This window comes from Melanerpes formicivorus, unplaced genomic scaffold, assembly GCF_026170545.1.
Source record: "Melanerpes formicivorus ecotype bairdi unplaced genomic scaffold, bMelFor1.0.p_v2 SCAF_442, whole genome shotgun sequence".
In the NCBI taxonomy this organism is placed as follows: domain Eukaryota; kingdom Metazoa; phylum Chordata; class Aves; order Piciformes; family Picidae; genus Melanerpes; species Melanerpes formicivorus.
In genome coordinates this window covers 29,330-47,162 of record NW_027142794.1, presented here as the reverse complement: position 1 = coordinate 47,162, position 17,833 = coordinate 29,330, and the positions used below count along the sequence as shown (strand labels likewise).

The 17,833-nt window shown below is 65.2% G+C and overlaps 1 protein-coding gene across 1 annotated transcript in view; it reads left to right on the top strand.

The window, feature by feature from the left end:
- The window catches only part of LASP1 (LIM and SH3 protein 1), a 24,503-nt gene extending 19,919 nt beyond the window's left edge, over nt 1-4,584 (top strand). Inside the window, exons 3-6 of the mRNA XM_068170595.1 lie at nt 105-528; nt 2,303-2,462; nt 3,168-3,262; nt 4,411-4,584. Coding sequence (XP_068026696.1) covers nt 105-528; nt 2,303-2,462; nt 3,168-3,262; nt 4,411-4,584 — 853 coding nt within the window. The remainder of the gene's footprint in view (nt 1-104; nt 529-2,302; nt 2,463-3,167; nt 3,263-4,410) is intronic.
- Nucleotides 4,585-17,833: the final 13,249 nt, after the last annotated feature.

The following is a 17,833-nucleotide window of genomic DNA, read 5'->3' as shown; positions in this document are numbered from 1 at the left end:
CCCCCAGGGCACCCCAGCCCCTGGCCCTCAGCACCACAGCCAGGGAGCCCCCTGCCGCCCCCTGCCCCCACCCTGCTGTGCCTTGCAGCCTTGGCTGCGTTCAGGTCCTGCCAGGGTGGGCTCTGCCCTTCCCCCTGGCCAGCGAAGGGAGAAGCTTCCCTCGGTGCCGAGAGGCTGCCGGGGGCCAGGGGCAGGCTGCCCAGGGCGGCTCTGCAGCCCCCCAGCTCCTCCTCTCCCTCTCCCCCCCCGGGGGGCGGCAGAGGCTGGGGGTGGGCTCCCGAGCGGAGCCCCCGGGGCCGGCCTCGGGAAGCTCTGCTGCAGCCTCCCCGCTGCTGGCTGCTGGGGAAGGGTCTCCGTGCCCTGCCCCTCCGCTTCTCCTCCCCCCAAGCTGCTTTCCTCCTGTCTCCCTTTCGCGCTCAGATTCGCTACAAGGAGGAGTTTGAGAAGAGCAAGGGGAAGGGCTTCAGCGTGGTGGCCGACACCCCCGAGCTGCAGCGGATCCGGAAGACTCAGGACCAGATCAGCAACGTCAGTGCCCCTGCCCCTCCTGCTGCTGCCCCTCCTGCTGCTGCTGCCCCTCCTGCTGCTGCTGCCCCTCCTGCTGCTGCTGCCCCTCCTGCTGCTGCTGCCCCTCCTGCTGCTGCTGCCCCTGCTGCTGCTGCCCCTGCTGCTGCTGCCCCTCCTCCTCCTGCCCCTCCTCCTCCTGCCCCTGCTGCTGCTGCCCCTGCTGCTGCTGCCCCTGCTGCTGCTGCCCCTCCACCTCCTGCCCCTCCACCTCCTGCCCCTCCTCCTCCTGCCCCTCCTCCTCCTGCCCCTCCTCCTCCTGCCCCTGGTGCTGCTGCCCCTTCTCCTCCTGCCCCTGGTGCTGCTGCCCCTGGTGCTGCTGCCCTCCTCCTCCTGCCCCTGGTGCTGCTGCCCCTGGTGCTGCTGCCCCTCCTCCTCCTGCCCCTGGTGCTGCTGCCCCTGGTGCTGCTGCCCCTCCTCCTCCTGCCCCTGGTGCTGCTGCCCCTGGTGCTGCTGCCCTCCTCCTCCTGCCCCTGGTGCTGCTGCCCCTGGTGCTGCTGCCCCTCCTCCTCCTGCCCCTGGTGCTGCTGCCCCTCCTCCTCCTGCCCCTGCTGCTGTCCCTGCAGGGGGCTGGGATGGGCTGCAGGCTGCTGCTGAGCCCTTGCAAGGCTGCAGGGGGGGAGCTGGGATGGGCTGCAGGCTGCTGCTGTCCCTGCAGGGGGGGAGCTGGGATGGGCTGCAGGGCTGCAGGAGGGGAGCTGGGATGAGCTGCAGGGCTGCAGGAGGGGGAGCTGGGGAAGGGCTGCAGGCTGCTGCTGAGCCCTTGCAGGGCTGCAGGGGGGGAGCTGGGATGAGCTGCAGGGCTGCAGGGGGGGAGCTGGGGATGAGCTGCAGGGCTGCAGGGGGGGAGCTGGGATGAGCTGCAGGCTGCTGCTGTCCCTGCAGGGCTGCAGGGGGGAGCTGGGATGAGCTGCAGGCTGCTGCTGAGCCCTTGCCAAGGCTGCCAGGAGGGGAGCTGGGATGAGCTGCAGGCTGCTGCCTGAGCCCTTGCAGGGCTGCAGGGGGGGAGCTGGGATGAGCTGCAGGCTGCTGCTGTCCCTGCAGGGCTGCAGGGGGGAGCTGGGATGAGCTGCAGGCTGCTGCTGTCCCTGCAGGGCTGCAGGGGGGGGAGCTGGGATGGGCTGCAGGCTGCTGCTGTCCTTGCAGGGCTGCAGGGGGGGAGCTGGGATGGGCTGCAGGCTGCTGCTGAGCCCTTGCAGGGCTGCAGGGGGGGAGCTGGGATGAGCTGCAGGCTGCTGCTGAGCCCTTGCAGGGCTGCAGGGGGGGAGCTGGGATGAGCTGCAGGCTGCTGCTGAGCCCTTGCAGGGCTGCAGGGGGGGAGCTGGGATGGGCTGCAGGCTGCTGCTGTCCCTGCAGGGGGGGAGCTGGGATGGGCTGCAGGCTGCTGCTGTCCCTGCAGGGGGGGAGCTGGGATGAGCTGCAGGCTGCTGCTGAGCCCTTGCAGGGCTGCAGGGGGGGAGCTGGGATGAGCTGCAGGCTGCTGCTGAGCCCTTGCAGGACTGCAGGGGGGGGAGCTGGGATGAGCTGCAGGCTGCTGCTGTCCCTGCAGGGCTGCAGGGGGGGAGCTGGGATGAGCTGCAGGCTGCTGCTGAGCCCTTGCAGGGCTGCAGGGGGGGAGCTGGGATGAGCTGCAGGCTGCTGCTGAGCCCTTGCAGGGCTGCAGGGGAGGAGCTGCTGCCAGGGCTGCTCCCAGCCCCGCTGTGACCTCCCTCTCCCCCTCCTCCTTCTCTGGCTGCAGATAAAGTACCACGAGGAGTTCGAGAGGAGCAGGATGGGTCCCAGCCCCAGCGAGGGTGCTGAGCTGGAGCGCAGGAACTCCCAGGAGAGCGCCACCTACAGGAGACCTCCGGAGCAGCAGCACCAGCCGCAGCCACACCACGTCCAGCCCAGCAGCCCAGGCAGGCAGGGGGCTGGGAGGAGGGGGCAGGGACTGCCCCGGGGGGGGGGGGTCAGGGGTCTCCATCCCCGGGAGGGCTTTCAGAGGTGCTGAGAGAGCTGTGGAGCAGAGCCAGAGGAGGACAACCGAGCTGGGGAAGGGGCTGGAGGGCTGCTGAGGAGCAGCTGGGGGAGAGATGGAGCAGAGGAGGCTGAGGGAGAGCTCCTTGCTCTCTGCTGCTCCCTGGGGGGAGGTTGGAGCCGGGGGGCGGGGGGGTTGGGCTCTGCTGCCTGGCATCAGGAGGAGAGGAAAGGGCCCTGGGCACTGTGCCAGGCTCAGGTTGGGCAGCAGCAGCAACTTCTGCCCTGCAGGAGTGGCCAGGGGCTGGCACAGGCTGCCCAAGGAGGGGGGTGGGGGAGTCCCCAGGCCTGGAGGTGCTCAGAGTTGTGGGCATGGCCCTTGGGGCTGGGGGTTGGTGGCCAGGGAGGGGTTGGGGGTGGCCTTGGGAGGTCTCCTCCGAGCCAAACAGTTCCCTGCCTCTGTTCCCTGGCCCTGGGGCAGCAGCTGCCTGCTGCTCCTCCTTCCCTTGGGGCTGGGGGCTGGGTTGGGCTCAGTCCCAGAGCTCCTTTCCAGCCCCCAAAGCCCTTCCCTGGCCCTTTGCCAGGGGGTCTGTGTGTGTGTGTCCCCCCCCCAGTCCCTAACAGCCTCCTCTGTGCCCCCTCCCCAGCCTACCAGCAGCAGCAGCAACCTCCCTCCCAGTCCTACAGCTACAAGGAGCCAGCAGCCCCCAGCTCCACGCAGCGCAGCGCTCCTGCAGGGGGGGTGAGTACCAGCTGGGGGCTCCCAGGGCCCCCCCAGCACCACCCCCACGCTCCCTGGGGGGGCTCCTCCTCCTCTGCAGCCTTCCAAGCCCCACCTGGCCTCAGCTCCAGGTGACCCTGCTGGGGCAGGGGGGCTTGGGGCTGGGAGGTCCCCTCCAGACTTCCCCAGGGGCTCTGCTCAGCCTCAGCCCAGGGCAGGGGAGGATGGAAGGGGCTGCCTGGGGGCAGGCCTGGGGGGTGCTCAGGGGCTGCTCCCCACAGCCTTTGCTGGCACCAGCAGCCCAGGGGGGTGCCCAGGGAGAGCCTCCTGGCTGCAGGGCAGCTCCCTGAGGCTGAGGCTGTGCCAGGGGAGGGTCAGGCTGGAGGTGAGGAAGGAATTCTGCCCAGGAGGGGAGATTGGCCCTGGGGATGTGCTGCCCAGGGAGGTGCTGGAGGCATCTCCACGGCAGGGGGGTAGGGAGAGCCTGGATGAGGCCCCTGGGGCCGTGGTGAGTTGGTCAGGTGGTGCTGGGCAGGAGGCTGGGCTTGGTGAGCTCTGAGGTCTCTTCCAACCTGGTTGATTCTATTCTCTTTCCTCCTTCCTTCCTTCCTTCCCTCTTCTTCTTTCCTTCCTTCCCTCTTCTTCTTTCCTTCCTTCCCTCTTCTTCTTTCCTTCCTTCCCTCTTCTTCTTTCCTTCCTTCCCTCTTCTTCTTTCCTTCCTTCCCTCTTCTTCTTTCCTTCCTTCCCTCTTCTTCTTTCCTTCCTTCCCTCTTCTTCTTTCCTTCCTTCCCTCTTCTTCTTTCCTTCCTTCCCTCTTCTTCTTTCCTTCCTTCCCTCTTCTTCTTTCCTTCCTTCCCTCTTCTTCTTTCCTTCCTTCCCTCTTCTTCTTTCCTTCCTTCCCTCTTCTTCTTTCCTTCCTTCCCTCTTCTTCTTTCCTTCCTTCCCTCTTCTTCTTTCCTTCCTTCCCTCTTCTTCTTTCCTTCCTTCCCTCTTCTTCTTTCCTTCCTTCCCTCTTCTTCTTTCCTTCCTTCCCTCTTCTTCTTTCCTTCCTTCCCTCTTCTTCTTTCCTTCCTTCCCTCTTCTTCTTTCCTTCCTTCCCTCTTCTTCTTTCCTTCCTTCCCTCTTCTTCTTTCCTTCCTTCCCTCTTCTTCTTCTTTCCTCCCCCCCAGAAGCGTTTCCGGGCAGTCTATGACTACACTGCCGCGGATGAGGACGAGGTCTCGTTCCAGGACGGGGACACCATCGTCAACGCGCAGCAGATCGACGAGGGCTGGATGTACGGCACGGTGGAGCGCACCGGCGACACCGGCATGCTGCCGGCCAACTACGTGGAGGCCATCTGAGCCCCGCCCCCGGCCCCGCCCCCAGCCCCGCCCCCGGGCTGTCTGTGCGGGGGGGGAGGGGGCGGAGCCTCTCCTGCCTCTGCCCTTCCTCCGGCCCCCCCCCCCCCCCCCCCCAGCGCCCCTCGGCTCTGGGGGCTCAGCCACCGGGGATGCCGAACCCCCCCTCCAGATAACCCCCCCGGGGTCACCCCTCCCGGGTCACCCACCCTGGGTCACCCACAGTGGATGCCAACCCCCTTGGGTCACCCACCCCCAGGTCACCCACTTTGGGTCACCCACCAGGGATGCCACCCCGCTGAGTCACCCCTCCCAGGTCACCCACAGTGGATGCCAACCCCCCTGGGTCACCACCCCCAGGTCACCCACAGTGGATGTCACCCACCCCTGGGTCACCCACTCTGGGTCACCCTCAGTGGATGCCAACCCCCTTGGGTTACCCCCCCTGGGTCACCCACAGTGGATGCCACCCCCCCTGGGTCACCCCCCCTGGGTCACCCTCAGTGGATGCCTCCACCCCCCTGGGTCACCACCCCCAGGTCACCCACAGTGGATGCCAACCCCCTTGGGTCTCCCACCCTTGGGTCACCCTCCCTGGGTCACCCACTGGGGATGCCATAACCCTCCCTGGGTCACCCTCCCTGGGTCACCCTCCCTGGGTCACCCTCCCTGGGTCACCCTCCCTGGGTCACCCACTGGGGATGCCAACCCCCTTGGGTCTCCCACCCTTGGGTCTCCCACCCTTGGGTCTCCCACCCTTGGGTCTCCCACCCTTGGGTCTCCCACCCTTGGGTCACCCACTCTGGGTCACCCACTGGGGATGCCATAACCCTCCCTGGGTCGCCCTCCCTGGGTCACCCACTGGGGATGCCACACCCCCCACTCTGGGTCACCCCCACTCTGGGTCACCGACCCCTGGGTCACCCACCAGGGATGCCACCCCCCCTGGGTCACCCACCCCCAGGTCACCCTCCCTGGGTCACCCACTCTGGGTCACCCACAGTGGATTCCACACCCCTAACCCCCCCTGGGTCACCCACTGTGGATGCCACCCACCCCCCCGACCCTGGCATCCCCCACCCTCTTGGTGCTCCCCCCAGCCATCTCTGGGGGGTTTCTCTTTGGTGCCAGTTTGGCTTTGCTGTGGCTGTTGGCACTGGGGGGGGGTGGGGGGGGAGTTGAGAGACCAAACTGCTGCAGCTTTTTTTCTTCTCCTTTGGGCCTCCAGCCCAGCCTGGGCACCTCCTGGGCACCCTCTGGGCACCCTGGCACCTCCTGGGCACCCTTTGGGCACCCTGGCACCTCCTGGGCAGGGGGAAGCAGCTGGAGCTGGCAGGAAAGGGCAGGAGGAGCTCCCCCCCTTAGGACCAAATGCCCTCTGCCCTGGCAGGGGTGGGCAGAGGGCAGTGCTGGGTGTGGGTGAGGCTGGCAGCCTCCTTCCTGGCACCCCTCCAGCTCCTCCCTGGGCCTCTCCCCCAGCTCCTGCCTGCAGCTTCCTGGCAGCCTCGGAGCAGGAAGCCATCCAGGAGGGGCTGCTGCAGGCAGCCCTGGGAGCTGCCTCTGCTGCTCCTGCCCCAGGCCCTGGCTGCCCCCTGCCAGCTCCCCCGGGGCTGAGCTGGGCGCTGCCGCTGCCAGGGGAAGGAGCTGGCTGCAGCTTGGCTCTGCCTGGAGGCTGCTGGGGGCAGAGCTGAGCCTCTGCTGCCCTGCACCGAGGAGGGGACACTGTGACACTGAGCCCTCATGTCCCTTCCCCCCCATCCTTGCTGCAGCTCTGCCTTGGGGCTGGGGGGGGTCCCCTGCACCCCACATTCTGGGGCAGCTTCTCCCCCTCTGCAGTGGCTGCTCCCCCAAGCTCCCCCAGAGCCCTTCCTGCTGTGCCCCTGCTGCTGCCAGGCTCTGGGGGCAGCCTCCTCAGCCCTGCTCTGGGGAGCCAGCAGGCTCAGCCCCCCCCCTCACCCCCCTCACCCCCACCCCTGTGCCTCCTCTGAGCCACCTGTCAAAGACCCTTCCCCACCCTGGGGACCACCCTGGCTGCCTGCCCCCTGCAGCAGCTGGGTTCTGAAGGGCAGGGAGGGGAGCTGGGCACCCCCCTGAGCCACCCTGCACCTCCCTTTCAGGTGGCCTCTTGGGGGCCCCAGCCCTGCCCTTGGCACCTTGGCACGGACCAAAAGCTCCAAGCACTTCCCTGGCCTCTGCCCCTGGGGGGGGGTCCTGGAGCTGGCTGGGGGCAGGAAGAACTGGAAGGCTGGGCAGGGGGGGTGGGGGGGGGGGACACACACAGGCATTGGGCTGCAGCAGGGCAGTGGTGTTGCCTTTGTGCTGCCTCCAGTGCCCCCACACTGCCCTCTGCCCACTCCTGGGGCAGCTGGGTGGGTGGGGGGGGGACCCCTGCCCTTGCCAGGCTGCCCCCCACCGAGCTGCTGCTGCCTTGTGACCATTCCCAAAGGACCAGAGGGAACCTGGGGACCAAAGGGGGCTTGGGCTGAGACATTCCTTGGCTCTCTTTTGGGGCCACATCCCTGGGGGGGGTCTTGGAGAGGACCCTTCCCCCCCACCCCGCCTCAAGCTCCTGCCTGCAGCCTCCTTCCTCACAGCACATGGGGCTGGGGGGGACTGGAATTAGTTCCTCACAGCACATGGGGCTGGGGGGGGGACTGGAATTAGTTCCTCACAGCACATGGGGCTGGGGGGGGACTGGAATTGGGGGGGGGGGGAGGGAGAGGATTCCTGGCAGGGCTGGGGCTGAGCTTTCCCTTTCCTTGCTCCCAGCTGGGCAAGGAGCAAGGGAGGGGAGGAAAGACCTGGAGTGAAGCCTGGGGGGGAGCAGGGTGCAGCCGGGGGGGGGAGGGCAGGGAGCAGCCCGAGGGGGGGCAGGGGGCAGCCCGAGGGGGGGCAGGGGGCAGCCCGAGGGGGGGCAGGGAGCATCCAAGGTGGAATTCCTGGGCTGGGCAAAGCCTAATTCGGTGCTAAACCAAACGGAGCACAAGAGCAGGGCAGGGGGTGGGGGGTGGGGGTGGGGGTCTGCTGCGTCTCCCCTCAGCTAATCCTCTTCTTTAATCACCTTCTGGGCTGGGAATTGGGGGGGGGGGGAGGGGAGGGGGGGAGGGGAAGCATTAATGTGAATAAAACCTTTTTGTAATGGACCAAACCCCCCCCCCAGAGGAGCTCTGGGCTGGGGGCAAAAGGAACTTCCTTGGCTGTTGGTTTTTCTTAATGCTGCCTTGAGACCATTCTCCTGCAAGGCTCTTCCCTCCCTCTCCCCCCCTTCCCCTCCTCCCTCTCCCCCCCTTCCCCTCCTCCCCATGGGAATAAAACAAAACCTTTTTACTGCTTCATTTCCTTCTTTCCTTTCAGCATTTCCTTTTCCCCCCTTTCTTCCTTTCCCCCTTTTCCTCTCTTCTTTCTTCATTTCCTCCTTCTTCCTTTCCTTTCCCCCTTTCTTCCTTTCCTTCCTTTCCTTTCCCCCTTTCTTCCTTTCCTTCCTTTCCTTTGCCCCCTTTCTTCCTTTCCTCCCTTTCCTTTCCCCCTTTCTTCCTTTCCTTCCTTTCCTTTCCCCCTTTCTTCCTTTCCTCCCTTTCCTTTCCCCCTTTCTTCCTTTCCTCCCTTTCCTTTCCCCCTTTCTTCCTTTCCTTCCTTTCCTTTCCCCCTTTCTTCCTTTCCTCCCTTTCCTTTCCCCCTTTCTTCCTTTCCTCCCTTTCCTTTCCCCCTTTCTTCCTTTCCTCCCTTTCCTTTCCCCCTTTCTTCCTTTCCTCCCTTTCCTTTCCCCCTTTCTTCCTTTCCTTCCTTTCCTTTCCCCCTTTCTTCCTTTCCTCCCTTTCCTTTCCCCCTTTCTTCCTTTCCTTCCTTTCCTTTCCCCCTTTCTTCCTTTCCTTCCTTTCCTTTCCCCCTTTCTTCCTTTCCTTCCTTTCCTTTCCCCCTTTCTTCCTTTCCTCCCTTTCCTTTCCCCCTTTCTTCCTTTCCTCCCTTTCCTTTCCCCCTTTCTTCCTTTCCTCCCTTTCCTTTCCCCCTTTCTTCCTTTCCTCCCTTTTCTTTTCCCCTTTCTTCCTTTCCTCCCTTTTCTTTTCCCCTTTCTTCCTTTCCTCCCTTTTCTTTCCCCCTTTCTTCCTTTCCTCCCTTTCCTTTCCCCCTTTCTTCCTTTCCTTCCTTTCCTTTCCCCCTTTCTTCCTTTCCTCCCTTTCCTTTCCCCCTTTCTTCCTTTCCTCCCTTTTCTTTCCCCCTTTCTTCCTTTCCTCCCTTTTCTTTTCCCCTTTCTTCCTTTCCTCCCTTTTCTTTTCCCCTTTCTTCCTTTCCTCCCTTTCCTTTTCCCCTTTCTTCACTTCCCCCTTTCCTCCTCCTCCTCTCTCTTCATTTCCCTCTTTCCTTTTCTCCTCCATTTCCCCCTTTGCCTTTCCCCTTTCTTCTTTCCTCCCCTCCTTTGCCTTTCCCCTTCCTTCCTCCCTCCCTTCCTTTGCCTTTCCCCTCCCTTCCTCCCTCCCTTCCTTTGCCTTTCCCCTCCCTTCCTTCCTTCCCCGCCTTTGCCTTTTCCCTCCCTTCCTCCCTTCCCCTCCTTTGCCTTTCCCCTTCCTTCCTCCCTTCCCCTCCTTTGCCTTTCCCCTTCCTTCCTCCCTTCCCCTCCTTTTGCCTTTCCCCTTCCTTCCTCCCTTCCCCTCCTTTTGCCTTTCCCCTTCCTTCCTCCCTTCCCCTCCTTTTGCCTTTCCCCTTCCTTCCTCCCTTCCCCTCCTTTTATTTCCCTCTTGATTTATGCACTTTCCCTCCCCCCTTTTGGCCTCTTTTGGTTGATTTGTTTGGGGTGGTTCTTTTTTGTTTCCATTGCTGCCAAGCAAGGGAAGGGGAAGGGGAAGGGAAGGGGAAGGGAAGGGGAAGGAAGGGGAAAAGGAACTAATTGAAGAGCTGAGTTGCTTCTCCTGTTGTAAAATTGACCTCATCCCTCCCAGCTTCCCCTGCTGGCCGAGCTTAGAAAGTTGTTTCCTTCCAGCTCCTGTGGCTTGACTGAGGCTATTTTTTTCGGGGGGGAGGGGGTCCTCGTGTGGCTCCTTTGGGGTCATTTGGGCTTTATTTTGGTCACCAATAAATAAAACACAAAGTTTCCATCCTTTGGCCATTTTTTGGGGGTGGTTTTTGGTGGTGGTTGGTGGTGTTTCAGAAGCAACCAACTGCTGCTCTCCCTGCCCCTCCTCAGCTCCTCAAATAAAAAGCTCTGAATTTTTACCTGCCCTTTGTGCTGCCTCTGATTGTGGTCTCTGCCCCTCTCTCCCTCTCTGTCCCTGCTCCTCTGCCTCCCTCCTCCTCTCTGTCCCTGCCCCTCTGCCCCTCTCCTCCTCTCTGTCCCTGCTCCTCTGCCCCCCTCCTCCTCTCTGTCCCTGCCCCTCTGCCTCCCTCCTCCTCTCTGTCCCTGCTCCTCTGCCCCTCTCCTTCTCTCTGTCCCTGCTCCTCTGCCTCCCTCCTCCTCTCTGTCCCTGCCCCTCTGCCTCCCTCCTCCTCTCTGTCCCTGCTCCTCTGCCCCTCTCCTTCTCTCTGTCCCTGCTCCTCTGCCCCTCTCCTTCTCTCTGTCCCTGCCCCCCTCCTCCTCTCTGTCCCTGCCCCTCTGCCTCCCTCCTCCTCTCTGTCCCTGCCCCTCTGCCCCTCTCCTCCTCTCTGTCCCTGCTCCTCTGCCCCCCTCCTCCTCTCTGTCCCTGCCCCTCTGCCTCCCTCCTCCTCTCTGTCCCTGCCCCTCTGCCCCTCTCCTCCTCTCTGTCCCTGCTCCTCTGCCCCCCTCCTCCTCTCTGTCCCTGCCCCTCTGCCTCCCTCCTCCTCTCTGTCCCTGCTCCTCTGCCCCTCTCCTTCTCTCTGTCCCTGCTCCTCTGCCCCTCTCCTTCTCTCTGTCCCTGCCCCTCTCCTCCTCTCTGTCCCTGCCCCTCTGCCCCTCTCCTCCTTTCTGTCCCTGCCCCTCTGCCCCTCTCCTCCTTTCTGTCCCTGCCCCTCTGCCCCTCTCCTCCTTTCTGTCCTTGCCCCTCTGCCCCTCTCCTCCTCTCTGTCCCTGCTCCTCTGCCCCCCTCCTCCTCTCTGGCCCTGCTCCTCTGCCCCCCTCCTCCTCTCTGGCCCTGCTCCTCTGCCCCCCTCCTCCTCTCTGGCCCTGCCCCTCTGCCCCCCTCCTCCTCTCTGCCCCCCTCCTCCTCTCTGCCCCCCTCCTCCTCTCTGCCCCCCTCCTCCTCTCTGCCCCCTCCTTCTCTCTGCCCCCTCCTTCTCTCTGTCCCTGCTCCTCTGCCCCCCTCTCTTGCCTTTTCCCTCCTCTTCCTCTGCCTCTCTCTTTCCCTCCCCTTCTGCCTCTCCTCTCCTTCCCTCCTCCTCCTCTGCCCCTCTCTCTCTTTCTCTTTCCCTCCTCCTCTGCCCCTCTCTTTTCCTGCCCTGCTTAGAAAGCAGCCGGGGCGAGGGGGGGGTGGGGAAGGAGGTCCTGGCCGGCACTGACATCCCCAGGAGCTGACCCTGGGCAGCCTCTTCCAACCCCTGACCACTCCTGCAGCACAGAACCTGTTCCTCATCTCCAACCTCAGCCTCCCCTGGCACCGTTTCAGGCCCTTTCCTCTCCCAGGGAGGAGAGACCGACCCGAGCCTCCTCTCGGGGAGCTGCAGGGAGCAGGGAGGTCTCCCCTCAGCCTCCTCCCAAGCCAGCTGAAGGTGCTGGTGCCACAGAGCAGGCTGCTGCCTTACCCCAGCAGCCCCAGGCTCCACGAGCTGAGGTTTCAGAGCAGTCCTGAGGGAGCAGCACAGCTTGGTGATGGCCACAGCTCCTTCTGGCTCCTTTCCCCGTCGGGCTGAGCCCTTTCCCAGCTCCAACCGGGGGCTGCAGCCCTGCGAGCAGCCCCCCGGCTGGGGCAGCGGTTTGGGTGGGGGAGAAGCTGGGGCAGAGGAAGCCTCTGGCTGGCAGCTGGCGGCTCCTGGGAGCTCTGCTGGCAAGGTCCTGGGCTGGGCAAAGCTCCTCCGAGCCCTGCTGAGGCTGCAGCCCCATCTGAGCGCCTGGGTTTATCTCCTCATTTCCCCTCCTGCCTGCTGGAAAGCAGCTCCGGCATCGCCCCTGCCTCCCGAGCGGAGCCAGCTGAGCTCTGGCCGGCAGGGGAGCAGCAGCAGCAGCAGCAGGAGGAAGAGGAGGAGGAGGAGGCAGCTGTGTGCCCAGCATCTCCTCTCCAGGCCGAGAGGAGCCATGCTGGATATCTTCATCCTGATGTTTTTCGCCATCATCGGCCTGGTGATCCTCTCCTACATCATCTACATGCTCTAGGGCCGCGCCGGGCGGGATGCAGCTCCCCCTGCAAGCCTCCTCCAGGTGAGCTCCCGCTCCTCGTTCCCGGCAGGATTCCCTTCCCGAGGAGGGGGAGGGGGAGAGGAAGGGGGTGGGAAAGGGACATTTTGGGTGGGGAAGGGATATTTTGGGTGGGGAAAGGGATATTTTGGGGCTTTAAGGCTGTTGGCTCGGTCGCTGCTCTCCCTCCGCCTGCCCGCGGCTGAGCTGCCTCCCGCTCAGGGCTGGAAGGAGGGCATGGGGGGGGGGAGGGCATGGGGGAGGGGGCCGGGGGGCAGCCCCGCGGCTGCCGGGGGTCTCCCTGCAAGGATTTCTCGGCCCCGCTGCCTTCTGGAGCCCTGCAGCAGCCCGGGAGCTTTTGTTCCTGAGAGGGAGAGGAGGAAACCGAGGGAGAGGCAAAGAGGGACCCTGGCTGTGCCGTTTTCAAGGAGGAGAAGGGAGGGGGCGAGGGGGTCCTGGTGCCTCTGCCCACCCTGTGCTGGCTGGAGGGGGTGGGTGGCTGCCACTGGCACCCTGGGCAGCATCCTGGGCTCCTGCAGCTCTCGGGCCCGGCTCAGATCAGCCTCTCCCTTCTCTCCCTTCTCCCTCCACCTTTTTCTTATCTCCTTTCTGTTCTCCTTCTCCTTTCTCTTCTCCTTTCCCCTCTCTCATTTCTTCTTTCTCCTTTATAATTTTTCCTCTCTCCTCTCTTCTTCCTTTCCCTTCTCTCCCCTTTCTCCTCTTCCTTCCCCCCTCTTTCCCTTTCCCTCTCTTCTTCCTTTCCTCTTTCCCCTTTCTCCTCTTCCTTCTCCCCTCTCTCCCCTTCCCTCTCTTCTTCCTTTCCCTTCTCTCCTCTCCCTTCTCCCCTCTCTCCCCTTCCCTCTCTTCTTCCTTTCCCTTCTCTCCTCTTCCTTCTCCCCCTCTCCCCTTCCCTCTCTTCTTCCTTTCCCTTCTCTCCTCTCCCTTCTCCCCTCTCTCCCCTTCCCTCTCTTCTTCCTTTCCCCTTTCTCCTCTCTCTCCTCTTTCTTCTTCCCTCTCTCCCCTTCCCTCTCCTCTTCCTTCTCCCTTCTCTCCCCTTCCCTCTCTTCTTCCTTTCCCCTTTCTCCTCTCTCTCCTCTCCCTTCTCCCCTCTCTCCTCCCTTCTTCCTTTCCCCTTCTCTCCTCTCTCTCCTCTTCCTTCTCTCCCCTCTCCTCTCCCCTCTCTCCTTTCTCTCCACAGCCACCGCCTGCTCCCTCTCCCTCGAAGCCTTCTGGAAACACCTTACCCCCTGCGGGAGCAGCCGGCTGCCCCCCAGCTTGCTGGGGGAGAAGGAGGGGAGGGGGTTGATGGGATGGGGCGGCAGGGGAAGGGGCAGCGCGGTGCCCTCCCACCGCCCAGCCCCGGTGACGCAGGCGGCAGCCGGGGGGGACAGGGCGGCTGCTGCCCTCCCCCGGGGCCGCTGCGAGCTGCCGAGCTCGGGCGCCTGGGTTTAATTTTAGACCAACCTTTCTATTTTTAGTGCAAAATGGCGAAGGAAGCGAAAATAAAAGAGAGGAAAGAGAGCGGCGAGCGGGGGAGGCCGGCGGGGGGGGATGGAGGGGAGCTGCCGCCTCGCTGGTGGCGACTGGAACCGCGTCCCAGGGCAGAGCTGGCGACCAAATCCCTGCCCCCCCGAGCCGTGAGCCCCTGGCAAGGGATGCTCAGACACCCCAGTGCCCTCCCCCCCGGCATGGGCAGCAGCTGCCGGAGCCGGGCGAGGGGAGGGGAGGGGAGGGATCCCTGCCCCAGGCACCGTGGGGTCCTCACCAGGCTCTGCCCAGCTTGAGCTGTGGCTCAGCCCCGGGGGGGGACCCTCGGCCTCAACCTCACCGTGGGGGGGGGAAAAAAGGAACATTTGGAAGGCGATGGAAATTCCTCTGGGATGGGAAGAAGCTCTCAGAGCTCAGCTTCCCCCTGCTGGCAGAGGGCTCCCCAGAAACCTCTGCCCAGCCTCTGCCAAGCGCAGCCCTGAGCTCCCCCCGAGGAGGGCAGGGGGGCAAAAAACCCTCAGGGCTGAGCCCTGGAGATGTGGCTCAGCTTCTGCTCCTCCTCCTCCTCCTCCTCCTCCTCCTCACTCCTCCTCCTCCTCACTCTAGCACCAAATAGAGGAGATAAAAAGCAGCCCAGGAGCTGGGGATGCCCTGGGAGGTGCTGGGGCTGCTCTGGAGGGAGCTGGGGATGCCCTGGGGGGAGCTGGGGATGCCCTGGGGGGAGCTGGGGATGCTCTGAGGGGAGCTGGGGATGCCCTGGGGGGCACTGGGGATGCCCTGGGGGGAGCTGGGGATGCCCTGGGGGAGCTGGGGATGCTCTGGGGGGTGCTGGGGATGCCCTGAGGGGAGCTGGGGATGCCCTGGGGGGAGCTGAGGATGCCCTGGAGGGTGCTGGGGATGCTCTGGGAGGAGCTGGGGATGCTCTGGAGGGGGAGCTGGGGATGCTCTGGGGGGTGCTGGGGATGCTCTGGAGGGGGAGCTGGGGATGCTCTGGAGGGGGAGCTGGGGATGCCCTGGGGGGAGCTGGGGATGCTCTGGGGGGAGCTGGGGATGCCCTGGGGGGCGCTGGGGATGCCCTGGGGGGTGCTGGGTCCTGCTCTGGGGGGAGCTGGGTCCTGCTCTGGGGGGAGCTGGGTCCTGCTCTCAGCAGCCTCTGCCTGGGGGGGGCTGGGGCTGATGTCAGCAGCTGCAGTGAGCATGGAATGGAAACTCAGCTGAGGGGGAAGCCAGCAGCAAGCATTTCCTCAGCCCCCAAGAGCTCCTCTCCCCTCTGGGAGCCTTCCAGACCCCCACTCCCCCCCCAGCTCTGAGGATCCATCCCCTCCTCCGTGCCCCAAAGCAGCCAGCCCCACGCTGGGGGTGGTGGTGGTGGTGAGGGGGCTCAGCCCTGCAGCTGGGGGCTCTGGAAAGGCCAAAAATGAGAGGCTGCTGGAGTCATGGAATGGGCTGGGAGGGAAGGGAGCAGCTGGGCAGGGGGGGGCAGAGCAGGGCAAGCAAGCTGGGGAAGGGTCTGGAGGACAGGGCTGGGGAAGGGGAGCTGGGGGGGGGGATTGGTCTGGAGCTAAGGAGGCCGAGGGGAGACCTCTCTGCAGCTCCCTGGGGGGAGGTTGGGGTGAGCTGGGGTTGCTCTCTTCCCCCCCCCCCCAGGATCAGCTGATGGGAAAGGAGCTGAAGCTGTGCCCAGGGGAGGCTCAGGCTGGGGAGGAGGAACAAGCTCTGCCCAGGGAGGTGGTGGAGTCCCCAGCCCTGGAGGAGGCGTTCCGGGAACCCTTGGGTCTGCTGCCCCTCGGAGGCCTTTCCCAACCCAAAACACTTCCAGGGCTCTGCCATCGCTGCCGGGGGAGGATGGAGGCTGTGACAGCCACCTCCTGCCCGCCTCTGCTGCTGCCTTCCCGGCTCCTCGCTGCCGCCTGCGGAGCATCCAGGTCAGCGCTCGGACGTCAGCTCCGCGCCCGGCTGCCTCCAGCCCCTGCGGCGTGAGCGCAGCACCGCCCCGGGAGCCCTCCCCGGGGGCCAGGACGAGGCTGGGGGGAAGCTTTCCGCCGCCTCTGACCATCTACCGGCACGGTCCGCTCCCGGGGCCGCTCCCGGGGCCGCTCCCGGGCAGCCTCCAGCCCCGCCGGGCATTGGCCTCCCCGCGCCGCAGCCCCAGGGGATGCTCCCCGTGCAGAGCGCTCCGCGGCCGCTGCCTGCTGCCAGCTCCGTGCCGCTGCCTGCCGGCTGGGAAGGGGCTCAGGGCCCTGCCTGGCCCCGGAGGAGGGTGGCAGAGGTGCCAGCCGGGGGGGCAGGTGGATGACATTGAGGCCCTGGTTGTGGCTGTGGAGCCTGGGGGAGAGCAGCCCCGGGGTGGGAGTGGGGGGAGCTGAGCAACGCTCAGTAAGAGCTAAAGGCTGGGGAGGGGGCAAGAGGCTGGGGGCAGATCCTGCCCAGTGGTGCCCAGGGGCAGGGTAAGGGGCACAGAGTGGAGCCTGGGGGGCAAGAGGCTGGGGCCAGACTCTGCCCAGAGCAAGAGGCACAGAGTGGAGCCTGGGGCCAGACCCTGCTCAGTGGTGCCCAGGCACAGGGCAAGAGGCACAGAGTGGAGCCCAGGAGCTTCCATCTGAGCAGGAGGAGAAAATTGTTTGGTGTGAGGCTGCTGGAGGCCTGGAGCAGGCTGCCCAGAGAGGTTGTGCTGTGGAGGCTTTCAGGACCCCCCCTGGGTGCCCTGCCCTGGGTGTCCCTGCTGGGGCAGGAGGGTTGGGGTGGCTGAGCTCCAGAGGTCCCCTGCCAAGGCCAAGAGGCTTTGGCAGCTTGGTCCTTCCAGCAGGCAGAGGGAGGGGACTTGGCTCTGGGCCTTGGCTGCAAGGCAGCTGCAGCCTGGGGGCAAAACTCAGAGTGTGCTCAAAACAGGGCTGCCAGGCACCCCCCTCCCCCTGCCCCAGCCGAGGGCACAGCCTCTGGAGCCATGGGGCTGCAGAGTGTTGAGGGCTGGGGGGGTGGGGGGAGGCTCTGTGCTGCTGGAGTGCCCTCTGTGCCCCCCCTGCCCTTCCCCAGGGACAGCAGGAGAGTGAAAGCAGCCAACTGTGCTGCCCTCGGGGCCTGGGGGAACATTCCTCAGCTGCAGAACACTCAGCAGGGCAGGGGAGAAGGGCAGGGAAGCAGGGCAGGAGAGCAGGGCAGGGATGCAGGGCAGGGGAGCAGGGCAGGAGAGCAGGGCAGGGATGCAGGGCAGGAGAGCAGGGCAGGAGAGCAGGGCAGGGATGCAGGGCAGGAGAGCAGGGCAGGGATGCAGGGCAGGAGAGCAGGGCAGGGGAGCAGGGCAGGGAAGCAGGGCAGGAGAGCAGGGTAGGGGAACAGGGTAGGGGAGCAGGGCAGGGAAGCAGGGCAGGAGAGCAGGGCAGGAGAGCAGGGCAGGGAAGCAGGGCAGGGAAGCAGGGCAGGAGAGCAGGGCAGGAGAGCAGGGCAGGGAAGCAGGGCAGGAGAGCAGGGTAGGGGAACAGGGTAGGGGAGCAGGGCAGGGAAGCAGGGCAGGAGAGCAGGGCAGGGGAGCAGGGCAGGAGAGCAGGGCAGGGAAGCAGGGCAGGAGATCAGGGCAGGGGAGCAGGGCAGGGAGCAGGGCAGGGGAGCAGGGCAGGAGAGCAGGGCAGGGGAGCAGGGCAGGGGAGCAGGGCAGGAGAGGAGGGCAGGAGAGCAGGGCAGGGGAGCAGGGCAGGAGATCAGGGCAGGGGAGCAGGGCAGGAGAGCAGGGCAGGGGAGCAGGGCAGGAGATCAGGGCAGGGGAGCAGGGCAGGGGAGCAGGGCAGGGAAGCAGGGCAGGAGAGCAGGGCAGGGAAGCAGGGCAGGGATGCAGGGCAGGGATGCAGGGCAGGAGAGCAGGGCAGGAGAGCAGGGCAGGAGAACAGGGCAGGGATGCAGGGCAGGGGAGCAGGGCAGGAGAGCAGGGCAGGAGAGCAGGGCAGGGGAACAGGGCAGGAGAGCAGGGCAGGGAAGCAGGGCAGGAGATCAGGGCAGGAGAGCAGGGCAGGGATGCAGGGCAGGGGAGCAGGGCAAGAGAGCAGGGCAGGGAAGCAGGGCAGGGATGCAGGGCAGGAGAGCAGGGCAGGAGATCAGGGCAGGGGAGCAGGGCAGGGGAGCAGGGCAGGGATGCAGGGCAGGGAAGCAGGGCAGGGGAGCAGGGCAGGAGAACAGGGCAGGACCTCTGCTGCAGCTGCAAGCAGCTCTGGTTGGAACTGCAGGCACTTGGTGTGCACAACCCACAGGCCCCAGCCTGCAACCCCAGCCTGGCACAGGCAGCTCTGGGGGAGCTCTGAGAGAGCTCTGAGGGTGTTTGGAGGGAGCTCTGAGGGAGCTCTGGGGGAGCTGGGAGCTATAAGGGAGCTCTTGAGGAGCTCTGGGGGAGCTCTGAGCTCCCCAGCACCACCCCAACTCCTCCTCCCTGCTGCCACCCCCAGCTCCTGCTGCCACACCCAGCTCCTCCTTCCTCCTGCCACACCCAGCTTCTGCTGCCAC